The sequence below is a fragment of the Podarcis cretensis genome (assembly GCF_951804945.1).
Source record: "Podarcis cretensis genome assembly, chromosome: 16".
NCBI classification, from domain to species: Eukaryota; Metazoa; Chordata; class Lepidosauria; order Squamata; family Lacertidae; genus Podarcis; species Podarcis cretensis.
Window position 1 is genome coordinate 30,941,981 of NC_137186.1, and position 20,639 is coordinate 30,962,619.

Genomic DNA, 20,639 nt, shown 5'->3' on the forward strand with positions numbered 1-20,639 from the left:
AAAAGCTATTTAATGGTTTGAGAATATCTTAATATTATGTAGATCTGTTGTATGCTGATAACGTTCTGTTGCAGCTAACATGCTTAAATATTTGTTTATACATCCGGGTGCAGAATTAGGACAGCCCACTATGCTTAAGATTGGCTGTTGCTTGCCTACTAAGATTACGCTTTCCTTCAAATGACATCATGCTGGTAGATAGAAGAGCTAACATTGTACTGTATGCATTCAGTGTATGAATTGTAATATCACATGAAAATAACATTTATCCATCTAATAAAATGGGTAGCATGTTCAACTGGGAGTAGCAAGGGCATGATGAAAATGAAAATTGTGTCTTAATTGCTTCCAGAATGAATGTTTGAAAAAACATATGTTCCAATGCTTAAACCTGTTTTCACATGGGGCTTGGCAGAGAATATCAGATTTGTACAGCATGCCCTTGTGTATAGTTAGTATTTTAGGGGAGACAAACATTTTGATGGCTTTTAAAACTCCTTTAGTGTTGTGAAATGGAATGGGGGGGGGGGCTTGGGTAGTTGTTATTACAATCTCAATCAGTTTTGCTTACACATTTAAAAGGGTAGTCTTTTCATAGTTCAGTAAATTTGAGCTCTACTGTATTTTCATCTCTCTCTTTTTGGTACTTCTGTAATCCTCAGGATTCGTCCACACCTGTAGTTTTTGGTTGCAGTGGGTATGGCAATTCATGTAGGTCTGTTTCAAGGAAACTACTGTTGGTTGGTTCCTTTCTACACCACAAAACTGAAAGCTATGCAGTGTACAATATGACTTCAGTTTAAAACCAAAACAACATAACAAATACAATTGAACCAACCAAACAAACAGAAGCACAGAATGGGTCACCTAACAAGAAGGTTCTAAAAAACAAGATAATCCTTTTCATCAGAATGCTCCCTGAAATAATTAAGTATTGGTGCCTAAAACTCATTATTGTTGCTGCCAGCTTGATTTTATTAGGTAGACTGCCTATAAACCGGATGCCACCACACTAAATGCACAATCTGTCACTGCCAGGCACTCTTAGATGTACCTCAATGGCAGATTGCAGATATCAGAGAAAGGTATATGAATAGTACTTAATCAAGTATTCAGAAATCTTTGGTTTAACTTATTAGGCAGCTATTACCCTTGAGCCCTCCTTCCCCCTATATCTTCTGTCTGTGCCTGTGGCGGTGGAGTTTGGGAGGAATAAACTTTGTCTTAAAGATTTGACAGATGGTTCAATCTTATGCAACAGCCCAGTCAAAAATACAGAAAGACCCAACCCTTGATTCCAGTGCTTTATACCGGTAAATGCTTCCAGAGACTGTGGGGAAGCACTGAGAAGGTCCCATTGCTTTTTCTGAAGATCTGTAAAAGATGAAACAAGACCTCCACCCCCTGAAGTTATCTGTGCATGCCAAAGAACATGGGAGGGGTCTATTCATGTTTCATTTCTCACAGGATTTTTGCAGAATGCAAAACTCTTCACAAAGGAAGTGCAAAGGGAAGCATATTCCTCCGTGTTCTCTGCAGTTCCTTAAGAACTCAGGAAAAGGACTAGTCAGCAGAGGGAGGATAGGGGTTATTGCACTTCCTTGCACCACTGGCATCCCTGGTCTTAGTTAACAAGAAACATAATTGTGAAGTTCATGAGCACACTCTGCACATAAACTTTAAAGTAGGATAGTTGAAAACTGATGAGTTTACAAGTTTAAACCAACTTTAAACAAAAGTTAAAATGAAGCCAGATTAAAATATGTGAATGTAAAACAAAAAAACATGATGTCCACACAAATAATCTTTTAAAACTGAATCTGCGACATTATCACATGCATTGAAGCATGTAAACTATTTTTATTGATTTTCAACTTACAAAACATAATTAATAAACTTTAAATGCGCTGCCATTGGCAATACAGTAGTAAAATTCCTTTACTTTAGAATTCCATTCTCTCTCTCTAAGAACTGGATTAATTACTGCCATTGATTTTAATAAATTTAATTTTGAGATTTGATTTTAGGTGACTGCCTTTCCTCATGTTTCCTACCTTAGTTCTACAAGGCACAGGCTCATTAATTTTAAGAAGGTTTGTGAATCCAACATTATATCTTATTATACATTTATATTGTCCAAAGACTGAATTACTGCTTTCTCCTCTTCCCCACTCTCCCATTTATCTTGTTACAGGAATTATTCAGCCACCACTATGACTGAATAATTAACCAGAGGCTCAGATCAGTCACTGTAACTAACCATAGTTTAGGACCTAAACTATGATTTGAGCTTCCAAACATTAAACAAGCACTTTTATGGTTTAGAACTGTTTCCTATGGCCCTCCTTTCTCCCAGCATACAAGTTCACAATTTCATTTCCCATCTCTTTGTTGAAGCAGCCTCTGTAGTGACACCCATATAACACCAGTTTTTAGAATTCAGACATTGCACCAAACCATGGCTTGCAAACCCCATATTACCTTAATGGTTGTCTCCTGTTCTTATTTGCTGCTTCTGGCTGCATGATATATGGTACTGTATTGACAACAGTCCTTTTTGGGGGGAGTTATTGTTTACACTTATTATTTCTACCACACCATAATCTTTGTGCCTTTCTAATTTTTACTACCAATGGAAAATCCCAGGTTTCTTGACTGTCCTTGTTGAAATTGTTAAAGAAATGGTTAAAATGTTGATAGGGTTTTCCCACCTCTATGTTCACTCAGATTGATTTATTATGGGATACAGCATTGGTACTAGATGTCTGTGGTCTCCAGACCCTAAGTTCATTATTACATATTAGAATCAAATGAGACCACCCTGAAGCTCGAGGATCTGAAGAGAATGTGTTTCTTGCTTCAGCTGGCTGATAATGAACAGAGGTTTGGCATTCATGGAGTGATACCATCTGCCAAGCTTCTGGAAATTATATTTTTTTTTGAGCAGCAGTATTTCTTATAGAAAGCTGTTTGAAGAGGCTACACTACAAAGTTTTTGAATCCACACAGTTCAGTATTTATTTGGGCTTTGGCTGTGTTTAAACATCCTTATAAACTATGGCTTATTGTGATGGAAATGAGCCAAGGTGAGCCTTGGACTCATATGCTCCCTGTCTTTCCCCTCCTTCTCCAGTTTGGCTGCAAGTTGCTTGTTTCATTCAAACCTGACAACCTGTGGTTAACTATGGTTTGATTTAAACAAACAGACTTCAGAATGCACTTACTTTGTGGGGAACCTATGGGCAGAAAGTTTCATAGTTGGCCTAACTCAGCAACTATTTTGTGTTGGCTGAGTGGAATGTTAGTTACGCTTGCCTTTTGTTCATCCAGCTGTTTTACCACCCTTGAGTTTCCAGTGCTTGTGTTTGCATATTGCCCTCTGTTGCAGTGTTCCCATCTCCCTTTTGGATGGGAGGTTGGGAGCACCTCAGTATTACAGTGCAAGAGTAGGGCTCCCCTCTCCTCTCCCATGTAGGACTCTGCGGCATATACATGCAGGCATGATATTTTAACAGACAGCAACACTGCATGTAACTTAAGGTACCCATTTTATTTTAAACTTACACTAATGATGAAATGGAGAAGTTAAATGTTTAATTAGAAATATGTACTATAAAAAGACTTGAAGTGGCTTATATGCTTCTTTCTTCCGTTGCAGGTTTTGATTGTTTCTTCTGTGGCGTTTGTGTGGAAGCTGCCACACACACTCCAGAACAACAACGGCTTTTGCTTGCATTTTCCAGTGTTTCTTTTGTCAGCAAGTTCAGCAAAGTTGTAATTCTTCAAGTGCCAGCCCTGATCAGAGTGAAGAACTGGCCACAGAGATGGTAAAAATGACAAAATCCAAAACGTTCCAGGCTTACCTACCAAACTGTCATCGGACCTACAGTTGTATCCACTGCAGAGCCCATCTAGCCAATCATGATGAACTAATTTCCAAGGCAAGTGGCCTGTCTCTAGACCTCATGAATGCATGATCTGGTGCCTGTTTGTAACTGCCATAATGAGACAAAAAGATACACCAAAAGCTATGTGTTTCAGCGTCTATTAGAAATACACTGCATAAGAATTTACATAATATATTTCCTGATTACATTCTGTTTGTGTTCAGGTGCTACTTCTTGAGGTGTGTTTGGTCTCTTCTCAGGCCAGAATGATGTGTAATTGATATTTTAAAAGAAGTGCTCTTAATGTGAAGCACATTGATCAGGGTTGTGGTCACTTGAGGTAATGTGACTAACCTGCTTGTTTTAGTTTGGTAGCATGATTCTTCTAAAGAGAATCACTGTGTAACTTACACTATGTTAATGTGTTCTTAATATTCAAGTACAGAAGATCTAGTATGCAGACATGAAATCTAAACCAACTAGCCAGCCATGTGAAGAAAATAGTCAATGGATTGAAGTATGCAGAGATGTATATCTGGTCAGTTGGAAAAGAAGGGTGGGTGGGTTTCTTCTTCTGTGTATGTTCTGCAGCTAGACCTGTCCAGTGAGAGCATTCCTGAAGTGAGGAAGCATGCTTTTCAAAACTACAGTGGTACCTCGGGTTACATACGCTTCAGGTTACATACGCTTCAGGTTACAGACTCCACTAACCCAGAAATAGTGCTTCAGGTTAAGAACTTTGCTTCAGGATGAGAACAGAAATCGTGCTCCGGCAGCAGGAGGCCCCATTAGCTAAAGTGGTGCTTCAGGTTAAGAACAGTTTCAGGTTAAGAACGGACCTCTGGAACTAATTAAGTACTTAATCCGAGGTACCACTGTACTTTCTTTTCTTCCTTGTTTTTCCCCTTTATGCATTCATTTGAAGGACTTTTGGTAACAACTATGAATCAAGGCTCTTTGAGATCTGTATATATGAAGAAACCTCTCACCAGGCAGTTTTCCCAACTCCTATGCAAAGATTTGGGAGTTTCTATGTTTCTGAACTGAGAGACCATATTCTCCCAAGCATATATTCATATTCACCTGTTCTGTATCCACTCTTCATGTGCATTGGGGAGGAATTTGGACCTCAGGAAGAGCATCATCTAATATTCAGATTTTCCTTCACAGCAACGGGGTCTCTCATGATTGCTATATGCTGCGATCTACATGCACATATTCTGAAGAGTATGCATTTGTTAGCAGTTGCTACAGCACTGGTTTGTGCTGCAGATTTAAGCTTACCACACAGAAACACAATAAAGGGAAAATGACAAGAGAAATGCTCCCTCCACTGATTTTTGTTTCTCCCCCTCACCCCCAGCCAATTTTGCACCAAAATTAAGGGAATATTTTTTTTTAAACAAAGTATATTCTGTAAAGAAACCTCATATAATTTTCTACTTCCTGTGTGTTAAAAATAGTATTGTATTCTCAGGTAAAAACATAATAAACAATCTACTAAACATTAAAAATGGTTTCAGACTGACAATTTGTCTAACACCCATCTTCTTTAATTGTTACAAGTTTAGTATACTGTGACTAATAAGTTGGTGGGACAGGGTCATGTAACTGTAATTAAACGTTGTACTTAATTAGGTTAATTGGTATAGTTTTTAGATGACAAGAGAGAGGTGAGGGTTTCCGCTACAGTTATGGATTTTTTCAGTGCCTGGTTTTCCTAATTAGGTATGTTCACAAGACTGTGATGGGATGAAAATTGAATACATAGCAGTAATTTAAAGGTGTAAATGACTGGGTATGCCTGTTTTAAAAACAAACACTACAGTGCAATTAGTTGACTCACTATTGCCCTTAAAATAAATCCAAACACTCCCTGGTTTGCAAACTACGTGGCGTGGTCATATGTGAATCACTCACGCTGCTGAAAAAATGGAAGGAGGATTGCTTTCCAGTGTATCTTGCAGCCCATCAATCCCGGTGCTCATCCGGAATTCCTGTTTCTTCCAGCAATGAATATTGGAGGGCAGATTTCCTAGGAACTCCCACTATTGCAGTAACATACTGGGTAACTTTCCAAAAAGAGGTATTAGCAGCTTAGCTTCAATCATCCTCATGCACTAATATTGAAACAAATATGAGTAATTGCCGAGGTGTGTATGTGTACACTTTGTACACAAATGGCAATGGCTAGTGGATGGTACAGATATGTGTGATACTGTGATTGTGTTTCATACAAATTCTGTAAAGAAGGGGTGTAGCACCTTGTGAATCTGATCTTACTGGCTTAGCTTCATTTCCCTCCCTCTAGCCCTCCCACAGGCTATTTATTTGCCTGAATAGTGGTACCTCGGGTTACAAACACTTCTGGTCACAAACTCTGATAACCTGGAAGTAGTACGTCGGGTTAAGAACTTTGCCCCAGGATGAGCACAGAAACCGTGCACCGGCGGCAGCGGGAGGCCCCATTAGCTAAAGTGGTACCTCGGGTTAATGGTTTCAGGTTAAGGACGGAGCTCTGGAACGAATTAAGTTCGTAACCTGAGGTACCACTGCAATTTTTAATCTTATTTTTTTATTCAACTGCAAGACCATTTTACCCTGCTGATGTATATTGGACATGGGACTTGTTAATAGCTCTTGAACAATTAAATAATATGAATCACAGGAGCCAATACTTGGAAAGGCAACTAAGTTGTAATAAAACAGGCACTAATAAAATTCTTAACCCTGAGTATTGTAAGTAACAATAACAACTTATGGCTATTTGTGACTCACAATTTTGCTGTTTGCTGCACATCAGTATTTTGGCACATGTTTTCTCAGGCACACCATATGTTAAAATATATGGTGTAACTTTCTCTGATCTCTTCTGACAGGGTGGTAATGAAAACCAAATGAAGTAATCTTGGAAATTTTGCTGGTTTATGGAATAGACATCATTTTACAGCCGTTTTTATGTATTCAAATTCCTGTTTGAGATCTGTATTCCCCTTTGACCTATTAGGTAGCAATGATGATGTGTTCAAGAGGTTCATTTCAAGTACTGTATATATCTAGGCAGTCTAGGAAGGTGCTTTGATACAATTGCATTCCATATGAATACAATGTGGTTTCTAGGTGGTGCAGAATCCCATCTCCTCCTGTCCAAATTTGCATGTAGTGCGAAAGGGGCTGTCACCTCCTGTTTTTTTCTGCTCGGCATCTGGTACTCTGAGGAAAACTATTGATACAGTGGTACCTCTGGATGCGAACAGGATCCATTCCGGAGCCCCGTTCGCATCCTGAAGCAAACGCACCCCGCGTCTGCGCATGCCACAATTCGCCGCTTCCGCGCATGCATGTGACGTCATTTTGAGCGTCTGCGCATGTGCGAGCCGTGAAACCCGGAAGTAACGCGTTCCGTTACTTCTGGGTCACCACAGAGTGCAACCCGAAAATGCTCAACCTGAAGCTACTTCAACTCGAGTTATGACTGTATGGGGATTCTTATTTCAGATTTTAAAAATGGATCGTACCACTGTGTAGTTGGAGGTTCCTAAGGGTTGGTGGCATCCGTTTAAGTGAAACTTGTGAATGCTCTAGCTCATGATAATGTTAGCATGTTTATGTGTTACTCTATCCTTTATCAATTCTCCCATTTAACTGTAAATGGACACAGATATTCCTTCAGGAATTCTGAATCTTCCCTATGTGATACTTTTTAGCATCATGGACTCTAGAGTCTTTGTGTCTCTGCCATCTACACACTGCAACATTTTCTGCCACTTAGTTAACAATGTTTCAAGGACTGATAGTGTTTGAAATAAAAATAATTATTTAGGAATAATATACATCTTGTATTAAACTTCTGACCTATGGGAACGTTTACGTGCTCTATAATGACAATCCTGCTGAATCTGGGCATTCACCAGGTCATAAGTAACTTCATAGAGCTCATTTGTAAGAGGTTGCTAGATAACTGCTAGGTACAGTTTTACTGAATATTACCATTTTGTCTCAGAATGGTTCTTTCTGACTCTTGTTCACTAAGAACATTCTCAGATTCATATTATCTCCTTGATGGCCTGATAGCTTCGCACAAGAATTAATGACTAGCTTTAGTTGGTTTTTTGCGGGGCAGGGGGATCTGTTTTTTTAACCAAAAAAGGAGCCAGCCAGATTGGTAAAAGGGGGAGATGGGGACCTAAGACTTGCTGCTTGTTCTGTTGAGTTGATTCTAATTTGTTTCCTGCTCCCCTTCAGACAGTGCTTGACCCAGGGGTCATCATCTCCCCTTCAGACAGTGCTTGACCCAGGGGTGCCAACTTGAATAATATATGGGGGGGGCAGGTGAACACCCACACACACACATAATCGATCACATGACATGGTGCGCACACACCATTTGAATGGCAATTCCTACCAACTTTTTGGGGGCCAAAGACCATAGGAGTTAAAACTAAGTGTCAATTTTAAATCTCCAGTTTTAATTGTGTCCCTTTTCCTAACACATTAGAACCCTTTGGTGGAGGGGGGGGGGACTTCGACAGCTATACACACACACACACACACACACACACACCAACTTGAAACTCTAATAACTCAAGAACCAAATGGAGAATGCCCAGTGAACTCGTATGTTTTCTAGTTATCCAATTTTAATTTTCTGTAATCCTATACAATTACACCTGTATCATTTTTTGGCTTAGTTTAGGAAATAATGACCAAAGTTAATTAAAAGCAAAATTTATTTAAAACTTATTTAGCTTACTAAATAAGGAACACAGAAAAGTAGAGGGCAAAGTGAGTCCAATAAATTATTGAGAGGCAAATCCATGTATTTTTCACATGTTTTATTTCAATAATGTTTCAATAATATAAGGTAGACTGTTACTCTCCCCATATTACTGATGGGGAAGGAAGAGAGAGTGGATTGCCTTAAAACAGTGTGTGTTAATGGTAGAGTGGAGCTACAGACTTCTATAGCTAAGGTTTTGAACTGTGCCAGATCTTTCTTTGCTATACTACATTGTGTTAATTACCATACCTTTTCTTTTGTCTGTTGCAGCAGTGTCAGACACTGTTGGCTTAAAGAAGGCACTATACCTAGCAGTAGTTGCACAAACACTTGGGGAAAGATTTGGTTTTGAGATTAGAGCTTAGACAATGAGTTTCCAGCCCCATGTGGCAGATCTGAAGAATAATTACTTGGAACAATACATGCAGCTGAATTTGCACTTAACATACAATGTACTAGTTTCGAAGTTCAGGCGGAATGCTTTGATTTGCCTCTTCATTGAGACAATGTTTTAGTGTTTTTTAAAAAATATTTATATATATATATGTATATGTCTTCTTTTTCTTTTACAGTCCTTTCAGGGAAGCCAGGGGCGAGCCTACCTCTTTAATTCAGTGTAAGTGCAATTATTATTTTCTATGGAATAGGAGGACTATTTTACAACAATAGCATGTGAGTGGATTGGCTTGTTGCCTTGGTTTACGCAAGGACCCAAGTTGAGCCCTATGGGATCAACCCAGCGGTCCGTCTAGTCTAGCAGTCTGCTTCCCACAGTGGCCGGCAGATGTCTTGGAAGCCATCAACATGGCTGAAATACGGTAGCCCTTCTTTGCTGTTGCTCCCTAGCATCTGGTATTTTGTGGTTTTCAAATACTTTGAATGGTGTGAGAGAAGGGTTTTGCTCTTCCTGCAGAAGGCCACACATCCTTCAGTCAGGCACACGTGGAAGGCTTCTGAGGGCTGAACGACTATGACTCAGTAATAGAGTGCATGCTTTGCATGCAAAAGAGCCATAGTTCAATCAAGTCTAGATAAGAAAGGTTCCTGGAGAGATGCTGGCAACCAGTGTAAACAAAACTGAGCTAGGTAGACTAGTGGGCTGACTTGATATAAGACAGTTTTCTATGTTCCTCTTAATTGGCATTGCCAAAAAGTTATGTTTGGAACCAGCCCATATGGAAACATCGTTCTAACTATAGATTTTACAATGCAACTTTTTTCTTCTTTAGAGTATCTATTAAAATCCTTTCAGTGTAGATAATAACTTCTGTTGGTGGCATATGACCACCTTTCCCTAGCCATAGCTAAGAGAAACATGGGACGCGGGTGGCGGTGGTCTAAACCACTGAGCCTCTTGGGCTTGCCGATCAGAAGGTTGGCGGTTCGAATCCCCGCAATAGGGTGAGCTCCCGTTGCTCTGTCCCAGCTCCTGCCAACTTAGCAGTTCAAAAGCAGGCCAGTGCAAGTAGATAAATAGGTACCACAGCGGCAGGAAGGTAAACTGTGTTTCCGTGCGCTCTGGTTAGTATCCCGTTGTGCCAGAAGCGGTTTAGTCCTGCTGGCCACATGACCCAGAAAGCTGTCTGTGGACAAACGCCGGCTCCCTCGGCCTGAAAGCGAGACGAGCACCACAACCCCATAGTTGCCCTTGACTGGACTTAACCGTCCACGGATCCTTTACCTTCACCTTTAAAAGAAACATAGAAACAAAGCCATAGTTAAAACAAGGACTTTTTTTCCTTCCAGCTGGAGCTCACCAGAGCTCAGCTCCAGCACCTCTCAGGTGGGCACCATTGCCATTCTAAGAGAACAAGGGAAAACTTCATAAGGAGCTCCAGTACCTCTTTTTCTAGAAAAATGGCACTGCTTAAAACAATTTACCTGGTAATTAATACTAGGTCGGAAATCACACAGATGTTTAATTTGGTTTGTGTTCAAAAGCTTGGTCTACGTAAGGAGGAACAAGCAAAGCATCTTGGCTTTAAAATAACTTCCTTGTGTGATGTTGGAAATATTTGCCAAAATCCTGGTGTGAATGATCTTGAGATTTTGTGTCTAGCATTTGCATATATCTTTCTATTAATGGGAGGGGAAGGAAGATTCTTCTAAAATGGCTCCTGCTTTTCCGACTCTGTCTTGCAGGGTGAATGTGGGCTGTGGTCCTGCGGAAGAGAGAGTTCTTCTGACAGGCTTACATGCAGTAGCAGATATTTATTGTGAAAACTGCAAAACCACTCTTGGATGGAAATACGTAAGCCTTTGCCCATTTTTGGACATGCAACTGCTTGGTTTTGTCTGGTCATTGAAATAGACTATGTGAAAATGTGGGAGTATCTGGGTTGTCGCCAACTAAGTACTACTCTGAGCAGACTCACTAAAGTTGAGTCTACTCTACACTAAAGTTCAGTGGGTCTAGTCTGAGTACCCCAACATTGATACCCTCTGAGGATAAATTGACCAAGTCTGGCTACAATTCAGATCCATGGGTAAAAGTTATCCACATCTTAAAGAGGCAACCCGATGTTCCATCACCAGTTGGCCTTCCCCTAGTAGTAGTAGTAGTAGTAGTAGTAGTAGTTATTGTTGTTATTACCACCCACCCACCCCAAGAAAGGCACAGGGCAGGCTACAGCAATGTAAAAAGCAACAGTTTAAAGCAAATTGCATTCAGACCTGGAGTGGGTCCTAGAAATATGAATTTCAGGTCATATTTGCTGCTTTGAAGTGTGGCAGGTACCTGACACAGACCCTGCTTAGATATGGTGTGGGGCTCATAACAAGCAGTTTTCAGAGCCACCTGCCGGGGAGTCTGCTTTTGTTACTGATGCATGAGGACCCGTCCTTCTGCCATCCCTCTTACTTATTTGAGTGCAGGACTACTGCCACTGGGGATGGGGTGCTCTTAGAGAGAGCCCGGGTTCCTTCCTAGAATTCTAAGTTTTCATAGTACATAGTCTTTTCTTTGCAAAATGTAATGAAAAGTATACTAGCAAAAGTCTTCCCAAGTAAGAAGTAAATTTCCCATTTCCCAGGAGCATAAAGGCACTTGAATGAAAAATTATTTTATTAACATTACCTGTATTTAAATTCAAAGGGTTCTATCCAACTAAGGTTCCATTCACACTATACAATTAAAGCACCATGCTGCCACTTTAAACAGCCAAGTCTCCCCCCCCCCAAAGAATTCTGGGGGCTGTAGATTGTTAGGAGACCCCTATTCTCCTTCCAGCGCTATAATTCCCAGAGCAGTTTAACAATTTCTCTCTCTTCCCAGGGTGATGTGGCCAAAGCCCAGCTTTCAGTGGACGCAATGAAATTAATGGTCCATCATTAGCCACATCCATTTCTTTCAATGGGTCTGCTAATTTTAGTATGACTGACTTTGCGTTGCTCTGCATTGCTACTTCCCCCACCCCTTCCTCTGGAGTATGCTTAGGCTTCCCTCATTGCCGTATGTCTGGCCCCACACCTCAAACGGCATCAACAGAGGACATTGACTGGGCTCCCCCATACATTTACTCCTTTTTCACTGGGACAGGATTGCCTGGGTAGCACCACGGGGACTTTGTGATGCACACAGTATTTCATAAAGCATAGGATATTGATTCTGACACTGGGCGGGAACCAGCCTCAAGGTCATCTCTGCTGTGACTGTACCTAAAGGAAGTTAATTTCCACAGGATTTGCATTCCTCAAAGTCTGATACTGTAGATGATAGGAATAAAACAAACCCAAAAGTAATCTTCATTAAATTCTGGTTGTTGGTATTGAATAGTTTCTCAATGGCAAAGAAGCATGGGATAGCTTTAAACCAGGCATGTCCAACTCCCAAGAGATTGTGATCTACCCATTGCCATTGGAGGGAGGAGCGTGCATGGGGTGGGTGGATTGCCCAGAGTTGTTGAGCTTTTTGGGTGGAGGATTGCACAGAGTTTTTTTTAGCTTTCCCCCCATAACTTTTTGTACATGATAAGGATCCCATGATCTACCAGGATTAGCCAGGGATCTACCGGTAGATCGCAAACTACAGGTTGGACACCCCTGCTTTAAACCAACTGGGAGAGACCTCTGCCCCTTGAGCCTAACTAGACCTTTTAGGCTTTCCAGTGAGGCTGTTCTGGGCTGGCCATGCCCATCTACCATTTACCTGACACCATGAGCTTGTTAGATAAAGCTGTGGCTGAAAAGGAGCAATCCGGAGCCTTTGAGTTCTCCTGCTTTTGGCGCTGCTTAAATATGGCACCAAATACAAGCCCTGCGGCTTTTGCTCAGGTCACTCTACTGATCATACGGAATCAGGTGACTTGTAGGTGAGCAGCTGTGCCCACCTGACAAATATGCCTATGGAGGGTTGGCCACTGATTGATCTAGTCCTCTGGTTAAAAGTGGTTTCCACTCTTGCTTTAAATCAACAGTCATCTGCCAATAATTGAGTCATCCGTCTTTCGTTCATACAGTGATGCCAAAGTGCATAAAGTACAACAGTTAAGCTGAGCAGTACTCTTGCCTTGCCCCTAACGGATACGTTAAGAAGCGTTCATATTTGAAGCGGCGGATAACGGAATCTAATATTTTATTTTCTTGCCTAGGAACATGCGTTTGAAAGCAGTCAGAAATATAAAGAAGGAAAATTCATCATTGAACTTGCCCACATGATCAAAGACAATGGCTGGGAGTAAATGGGAACACTTCTCTCTCTCTTTGGACAATTAACCTGTGGAACATGCTTTATAAAGACTAATGCAAAAAGGATTTTGGTCCGGCTGGCTGAGAAAATCGCTGCGTTTTTGAAACCTCCAAACTGAGTAGTGTAATTTTGTGCCCCCCTCCCTTTCCCCAAAAGGCCATCTTTTGCCTTTTTCTCTTTGTGTAAGTTTCCCTCTTTTTGTATATGTATTCCTGTGTGAACAGTTGTTTTGGATCGACTTTTTCTACAAACTCTAGAGGAATAATTCCCTAATTTCAAATTACTTTTAATAGCTAGCGCTCTCTTTTGACCTGTGCTTTTTAAATGCTCCTTCCTTCTGTGCATGCTTTTTGCCCATCACCTGTCCCGGAATTTTGTTGAAGGCCTGCGTGAACAGTCCTAGAGAGAATGTAAGGCATGTTCCTTCCCCATGACCCCAAACATAGCAATTTCTGTGCTCTCTTTGCAGTGAGAAGGACATAACATTGTAGTAACCATTAGTTCTTTTCTTTTTCTTTTTTAAAGTACTGCAGCTTGTGTGTATCTTTGGGCAGGTTGGTTAAAGGTTTAGTCATTTGTAGTGGCTGAGGTTTATAAATCCTTGCTTTTATTTAAAGAAAATGAGAAGCGAGGGTGGAATAATAATTTACAAGGTCAACTAACTTATAAGGTCTGACCGAAATCAAAACATTCCTAAGAAACTTTGCTTTTTTAAGAAAGAATGTCTTAGCAAAGTTTTCAAGATCAAAGGATGCAACTATATGCAGCTCTTATTTTTAATGTCATGTAAAATGTCTCGGTACTGTACCTTTAACAGGGACTTGTACATCCACTGAAGTTTTTATGGCTGGTTCCATGTAGCTACATAGTTTTTAATGCACTGGATAAAGAGGTTGATATCGGTGAAGTGATTTGCTCTTGCAGTCCTTAAACACACAGGATTATTTTTGTGTGTGAAAGTGGCCAGAGCCTCTAGCTGTTACCTGTGGGAGGTTGGAAGTTGGGGAGCAGGTAAAAAAAAATGCAAATTGACTTCTTCATGCTAGGTTTTTTAAAGGGCGTTTGATTTGCTGGCTGAATCATCCCTGAGCACATTTTGTAATAAACAGTTATGTGAAATAAGCATCAACTTGTAATTTCCCCCAGCTGCTGCTTTTTGTGGGGTGACTCAGTCAGACACTTCCACTATGTGTGTGTGTGTGTGTGTGTGTAAAGTTCACTGATGGGAACTTTCCTGCACACTGTTTCAAGAGATTTGAATAATTTTTATGTCATGATTTTTGCATTAATATTCTAAAATTTATGAGAGGAGGAACGGATTGGAGGATATTTTACACTAACACCACATAGCTGCTGATAGCATGAATAATATGGAAAGCCTTACATTGGAAAATCTGCTCCTTTCTAATACAATGTCTTTTACATGGCGTAAGAAAAACTTTGCATTGTTCCTCTCTGCTGGCTGCTGCTATCCTTGTCTGATGGGCTTTCAAGTCTCTACTGCACTTTAGCTATATCTTTCATGTTAAAAGTAAGAGTAATCTTTCCCTAAAGAGGAATTGTCCCTTCCCTCTTCTGTTTGAAGAATTATTTCCCAAGCAAACTATCTGGGAAGTAGTATGGTTACACTGTGATGCAAAAAAAGGATATTGAATATATCTGTTTAAGTGTGTGTGTACATAGTTACCTCTTAGGCATTCAAATCCAAAGAGCTGTACTAGTGACAGCTAGATTCAAATTTTGTTTTGCTGAATGACCTTTTATTCTGGTGCTTAATTTAATATGAATGAGGGTTTGTGTGTGTTTTTTATCCATTAATCTTCAGTACAGTACTTGATCTAAATGTACACTAGAACCAGGAGTTATCTTGACTCACGCCTAGACAGCAGCAGCTTCAGCCGCCCTCATCGACCGCAGGCCGCTGAAGTTTCTCTTAAGAGGAGCTATTTCCTCATGAGAAGACTTGGCATCTGGTATCCTCCTTAGTGCTGCCATCACAGATCTTTCCAGTCCCCTTGGACTAGGAGTAATCAGCATGGGAACCTAGAATAGGCAGGCACTGTGTGTCTTGTGGGTTAGTGACTTGTGCAAACATCTGTCTGGTGTGCCTCGCTAAATATCAGTAAACTGACTTTATTTATTTTGTATCGCTTTCAAATCGCTTTATCCGAAAGGTCTGGTTTTCCTATCTTCCCTCCACTGCTTATGGCTGAAACAGTAAATAACTTGAACTATATTCTAACTGGTACAGTATCCACTGCCAACCATGTAAGTACTGAAATCGTAAGCAGATGGGCACTGTTGTTGGCTCACGATGCTGGCTGTAAGCCATACCAGCTATGAAACTGTCGCTAGAAGCATATCTTTTTCAATAGCATGGTTCCTCCTTGGTTTAAATGTATCTCACCTAGTACTTACAGGAATTAGAGGACAAATTTCGGTCAGGTCTTTTGGGCAGGAGTTTGAGACTCAAAAGAGTTTGAGAGACAAAATCCAACCTCTTTTTATCAGTGCATTATTCATATTCTAAACCTAAATCACTTAGGTCAAAACTACATGTTGGAGGCAAGCATGTAACTATCCTTCCTTAAAAGTTGAAAATTCACTTTGGGATGAAAAGAGTAGAGACGGGAGATGCTTAGACTTCTCCCTGCTGCAAATCATTTCCCCAAGTATTCTCCCTCTGCCCCCAAGGTTTCAATTGTATGTTTGTATTTTGGGGGCAAGCCGTGGGTAGGGCGTGAAGAGGGGCTGGAGTGGAGCTCCTCTTCTCTATCTTGCTTTTCCATTCTTACTAATTCTCCCAAATGTTTTATGGTTAAAAAAAAAAAGAGGGGCTTTTAAGAAAACACACTTGCACATATTGTATAGTTTGGCCTTCTGGGTACAAGGTTTCACCTAAACCGTTTGTTAAACCTGGATGCCAAAAACTTGAGATTTTTATTTTTTAGCTGGCACCTGGAGTATCAAATTGCGGGTAAAAATCTAATGCAAGTCATTTGTAGTGATAAGGCATTTAAGAATACCAAATAGAGCAATATTTTTATGGATTTTGAAAAGGGGATGGGAAGGGTGGTAGAGAATTCTAAATCTAAAAATGATACTGTAGGTATCAAGTAGCATTGCATATTAGATCCTTTGGGGGAAATGAATGATTTTACTTGGCATTGTAGGAAGGTCTTTAAAACTGGGTGCTTCAATTTTACAGGTTGGGTGTCAGTGGGATCCAGATACTGCTGGATGTTGGTTGATGTATAAAAGGTCAGTCTGGTTACTGAACTTTCCAGCATTACATAAGCATAATACTTGAACATTTTTCAAAACATTTACCCTCTTAACCATTTTGAGTGTGTGTAATGTATTCTATTTAAGGTTTTGTGTGTTCTTTCTGTGTAAGTTTACGCTATCCCTTCAACTTGAGCACTTTTGTTACCTGTTATTTTTATTACTGTTGGTCTTAACATTTATTATATATATATATATATTTTATAAATTGTAACGACGATTTTTTGTGAACTTCTGTGTGCTACCTACTAGCTCCCCCCCCTTTTTTTTTTTGGACTAGATGAACTGACTACAAGCTGGTTCTTGGGAAGAATGTTCATTTGCACATACAGAAAATGTGCTCGCAAAGTGTACATGTATTGAGGTGTTTTTCCCTTCGAACTCAATAGTCATGGTTAGCATAAACTAACCAAGCAGTATGGCATGACTGAGGGCCAGATCAGGCAATTTAAAAATCTCCATGTGGAAGAAGGAACGTCTAATCTTGCAGAACCACATTGGCAGGCACCTAGGAAAGTAAACGCTAGGAAACATTGCCATGACGTGGTCATGCTAGATCAGATGCTAACTTCCTCCATGCAGATGTATCTATAAGGATGCTGATGTGAAACTTTTTGGTGCATCTGAACTAGCCCCACTGTGCAACTTTCCCCCCCTCTTCCATTTTTTCTAGCTCCTTTGGTGTGAGCGTTACAATAGTAAGAACCAATTTCATGAGGCGGTTATTTCTCTAACAGCTGTGAATGGCTTTTAACCACTGGAAGAAAACACCAGGCTTCCAGAATATTAAGTTGCATTATTTCACCACTCGTCCCAATAAAAGCTTGCTTCTCGGCCTAATCAGTCTTGTTATACATATGGATTTGACTTGCTGTGCTATTGCCATGAATCCTATTATGTAACAACCCAGAACAACTTGAACTCGCCTCGGCCCGTTTGTTCAACAAGGCTAAGGAGCATTGCTTTCCTCACGGCCCAAGTTTAACTATATTATGTTGTGAAGTTGAAATTACCAATGTCTCTCTAAATTGCTTTATTACCTGTATGATGAACCTTATGTCACAGGACTGTGTTATGCATAACCGTTACTGAAAGCTCCCTTGGTGTCGGGTGAAATTAAGACTTCAGAGGAGCAGTGTTTCCCTTTTGAGGGAAAGGGACAGTGCACTTTGGTCATTAATATGAATGTCAGCATTAATTGGGCTGTACCATTTTGATTTCTAATAAATCTGAAATGTGAGATTTACAAAAATATGCTGTTTTTTTCAGAGAAGATTATGGTCTGCTATGATAACCTGTTTTATGACGACTCAACCCAGATAGCCACAGTTTCTTATCCAGCTTTGTATAATGGTGAAAGGAATGACAGCAAATGTTCAAGTTAATGGTGCATGCTGTACCATTAGTGTAGAGGCAACCACCAGTAATCTTATGCTGCCGTGAACAGGGATTTCACAGAAGCAAAGTAGGGTCAAAAACAGGAGTCATAGCAGGTGCCCATTGACTTGTGCCTCTTTGCTGGAACGCTTTTGGAAAAACGCTTACTTTTTGCACAGCTGATGTGGCTTCTTTCTGGTTTTTGTCTTGGCAATACTGTACACAAGTTGTTGTTTCCCTTTATTGTATCTACTTGAGGTATCACAATAAACGTTTTCAGTTTTGTTGAATTTTGTGCTTCCCCCGCCCCTCCCCCTTTAAGAGGATGAAGAAGAGTCACATTTTAGCGAGAAAGCAATTCTTACACAAAACTTGAAGTTTTTGTTGCAAACCTTTAAAGCTACACTTTATGAAAGATTCTAGTTCCACTTTCCCTGGACCACTATTAGGGTGTAAAGGGCAATTGGTGCTGGCTGCTACTGATGTGGGAGAATGATCTGCTGGTCACGGTATAAAATCCAAAAATGAAAAGTGGTAGGGCCAGCACATGAATGTACACTGTTCTAGTCAGCCATGCCTTCCCCCACAATTGTCTCTTCTATCCTTCCCAGCAGTCAATTCTCAGTCCATGGCAACTGAGCATGCTTGGCTTTCGCTGAGCTATTTCCCTGTAAATAATTATGTTTGTCCTACTTCCTTGCAAGCTTGGGATTCCCTTGAGTTTGCTGGTATGGTTTTGGCTGCATAAGGCTCAAAACCTGGAAAGCTGAAATCGTCATCAGTATAGCCTGTTCTCGATCAGTCTGTAAATTCAGTGCCCACCATTGATACCTTAGATATTCCATATGCCAATGAAAAAAAAAAAGTAAATTTTCTTATTCAACTTGTTAAGTATAGAGGTAGGAAGGAGATAGTGGCGGACCAGCTATCCCAGACTAATATTGAAATGCTAAGAAGTGTTGGATTAAAGCAGAAATGCAAATTCGTAGGCAAAAGGAATTTAGGAGTCTTAATTTTCCTCCATTCTTGGACTGACCAATCATGATTCCAGAATTAGGTCTCACTGCCTGCCTGCAGATGGTCCTTTCACAGGGAAGGAGGCAAAAGTTAAAGAGAGCCTATTTTTTCCACCCCATATAAGGCAGAGGATCGCATGTCTGAAGACTGCCCATGGGTTTGAAGAAGAAGGGAAGGAATCCACCCAGAGTCAATAGAGGATAAATTTTCAAGATGCATAAAATGATGTCAAGCCCGCTGTGTTCAAAATAAAACCTTCCCCAGGGGCTCCGCAAAAATGAGTGTTTGCTTCTCAAATACTAGAAAAACTGGAGCATAGGCAGGGCAGAGAGAAAGGGATGCCCTGACCCCACCAGTTCTGGCTCCATTCACTACCAGCATGCAACCCTTTGACATATTAAGCAGCCTTCAACTGCTGGAAAAAGTCCCTCCACTTCTTCTATAGAGGCTTCTGTTGGGGAAATAACACCAGAAGGAGCAAAGGTGTTCACTCAGAGCCATATCCTCGGAGGCCTTGGGAAAGGGTTCACCAGTGCAACCTCCTTCCAAGGACAGCTGCAGCATTGCTTGCTGTCAGGAAAACACATGACTCATAAATTTTACAGTTAAGCAGGAGCACCAAGTATTGGTCACTGTAATTTTCCACCCACACTCCTCAAGTTTGTATTGTCTGTCTTTCTTTCTTTCTTTCTTTCTTTCTTTCTTTCTTTCTTTCTTTCTTTCTCTCTTCTCTTCTCTTCTCTTCTCTTCTCTTCTCTTCTCTTCTCTTCTCTTCTCTTCTCTTCTTCTCTCCACTAAAGCCAAAACATATTTACAAAAGATAATGGCAATCGGACACTTTTGGACCTTGACACAACATGGATGCTGTGTAAAAGCTGTTAGCAGCTCAACGTTTAAGTTACCTAGAGAGATTAGAGCCAGTGTGGTGTAGTGGTTAAGAGCAGTGGACTCGTAATCTGGGGAACCGGGTTCGCATCTCCGCTCCTTCACATGCAGCTGCTGGGTGACCTTGGGCTAGTCACACTTCTTTGAAGTCTCTCAGCCTCACTCACCTCACAGAGTGTTTGTTGTGGGGGAGGAAGGGAAAGGAGAATGTTAGCCGCTTTGAGACTCCTTAGGGTAGTGATAAAGTGGGATATCAAATCCAAAATCCTCTTCTTCTAGACAAATGCAAGGAGGATGAAGCTATGTTCCATTTCCACTGTTGGGAGGCAACATGCATCTGAATGTCAGGTGCTGGAAAATCACAAGGGGGACAAATAATGTTGCGCTCAATTTGTGCTTGCACACTGGCCACACTGAGAACAGAATGCTGGACTGGATGGGCTATTGGCCTGATCCCAGGTGCGCCACTGAGAAACCTGCAAGCAGGACTTGAGCCCAATAATGCTCTCCCCTATTATGGTTTCCAGCAACTGGCTTTCAGAAACCTTACTGCCTCCCCGAAGGCCAAATGTGGAGAAAGAGAATACCTCCATAATGGCTAGTGGCCACTGATTGCCTGATCCTCCAGGAACTTGTCCAATCTTCTTTTAAAGCCATCCAAGTTGGTGGCCATCACTGTCACCTGTGTAAGAGAAGAGTTCCTTATGGATAAGATATAAGG

At 40.8% G+C, this 20,639-nt stretch overlaps 1 protein-coding gene across 3 annotated transcripts in view; it reads left to right on the plus strand.

The window, feature by feature from the left end:
• The window catches only part of YPEL1 (yippee like 1), a 25,509-nt gene extending 7,203 nt beyond the window's left edge, over positions 1-18,306 (plus strand). For all 3 annotated transcript variants that reach the window (XM_079957323.1, XM_079957322.1, XM_079957321.1), the window contains exons 2-5: positions 3,659-3,941; positions 9,240-9,283; positions 10,810-10,918; positions 13,257-18,306. In XM_079957323.1, coding sequence (XP_079813449.1) covers positions 3,825-3,941; positions 9,240-9,283; positions 10,810-10,918; positions 13,257-13,346 — 360 coding nt within the window. In that variant the 5' untranslated portion in view covers positions 3,659-3,824 and the 3' untranslated portion in view covers positions 13,347-18,306. The remainder of the gene's footprint in view (positions 1-3,658; positions 3,942-9,239; positions 9,284-10,809; positions 10,919-13,256) is intronic.
• Positions 18,307-20,639: the final 2,333 nt, after the last annotated feature.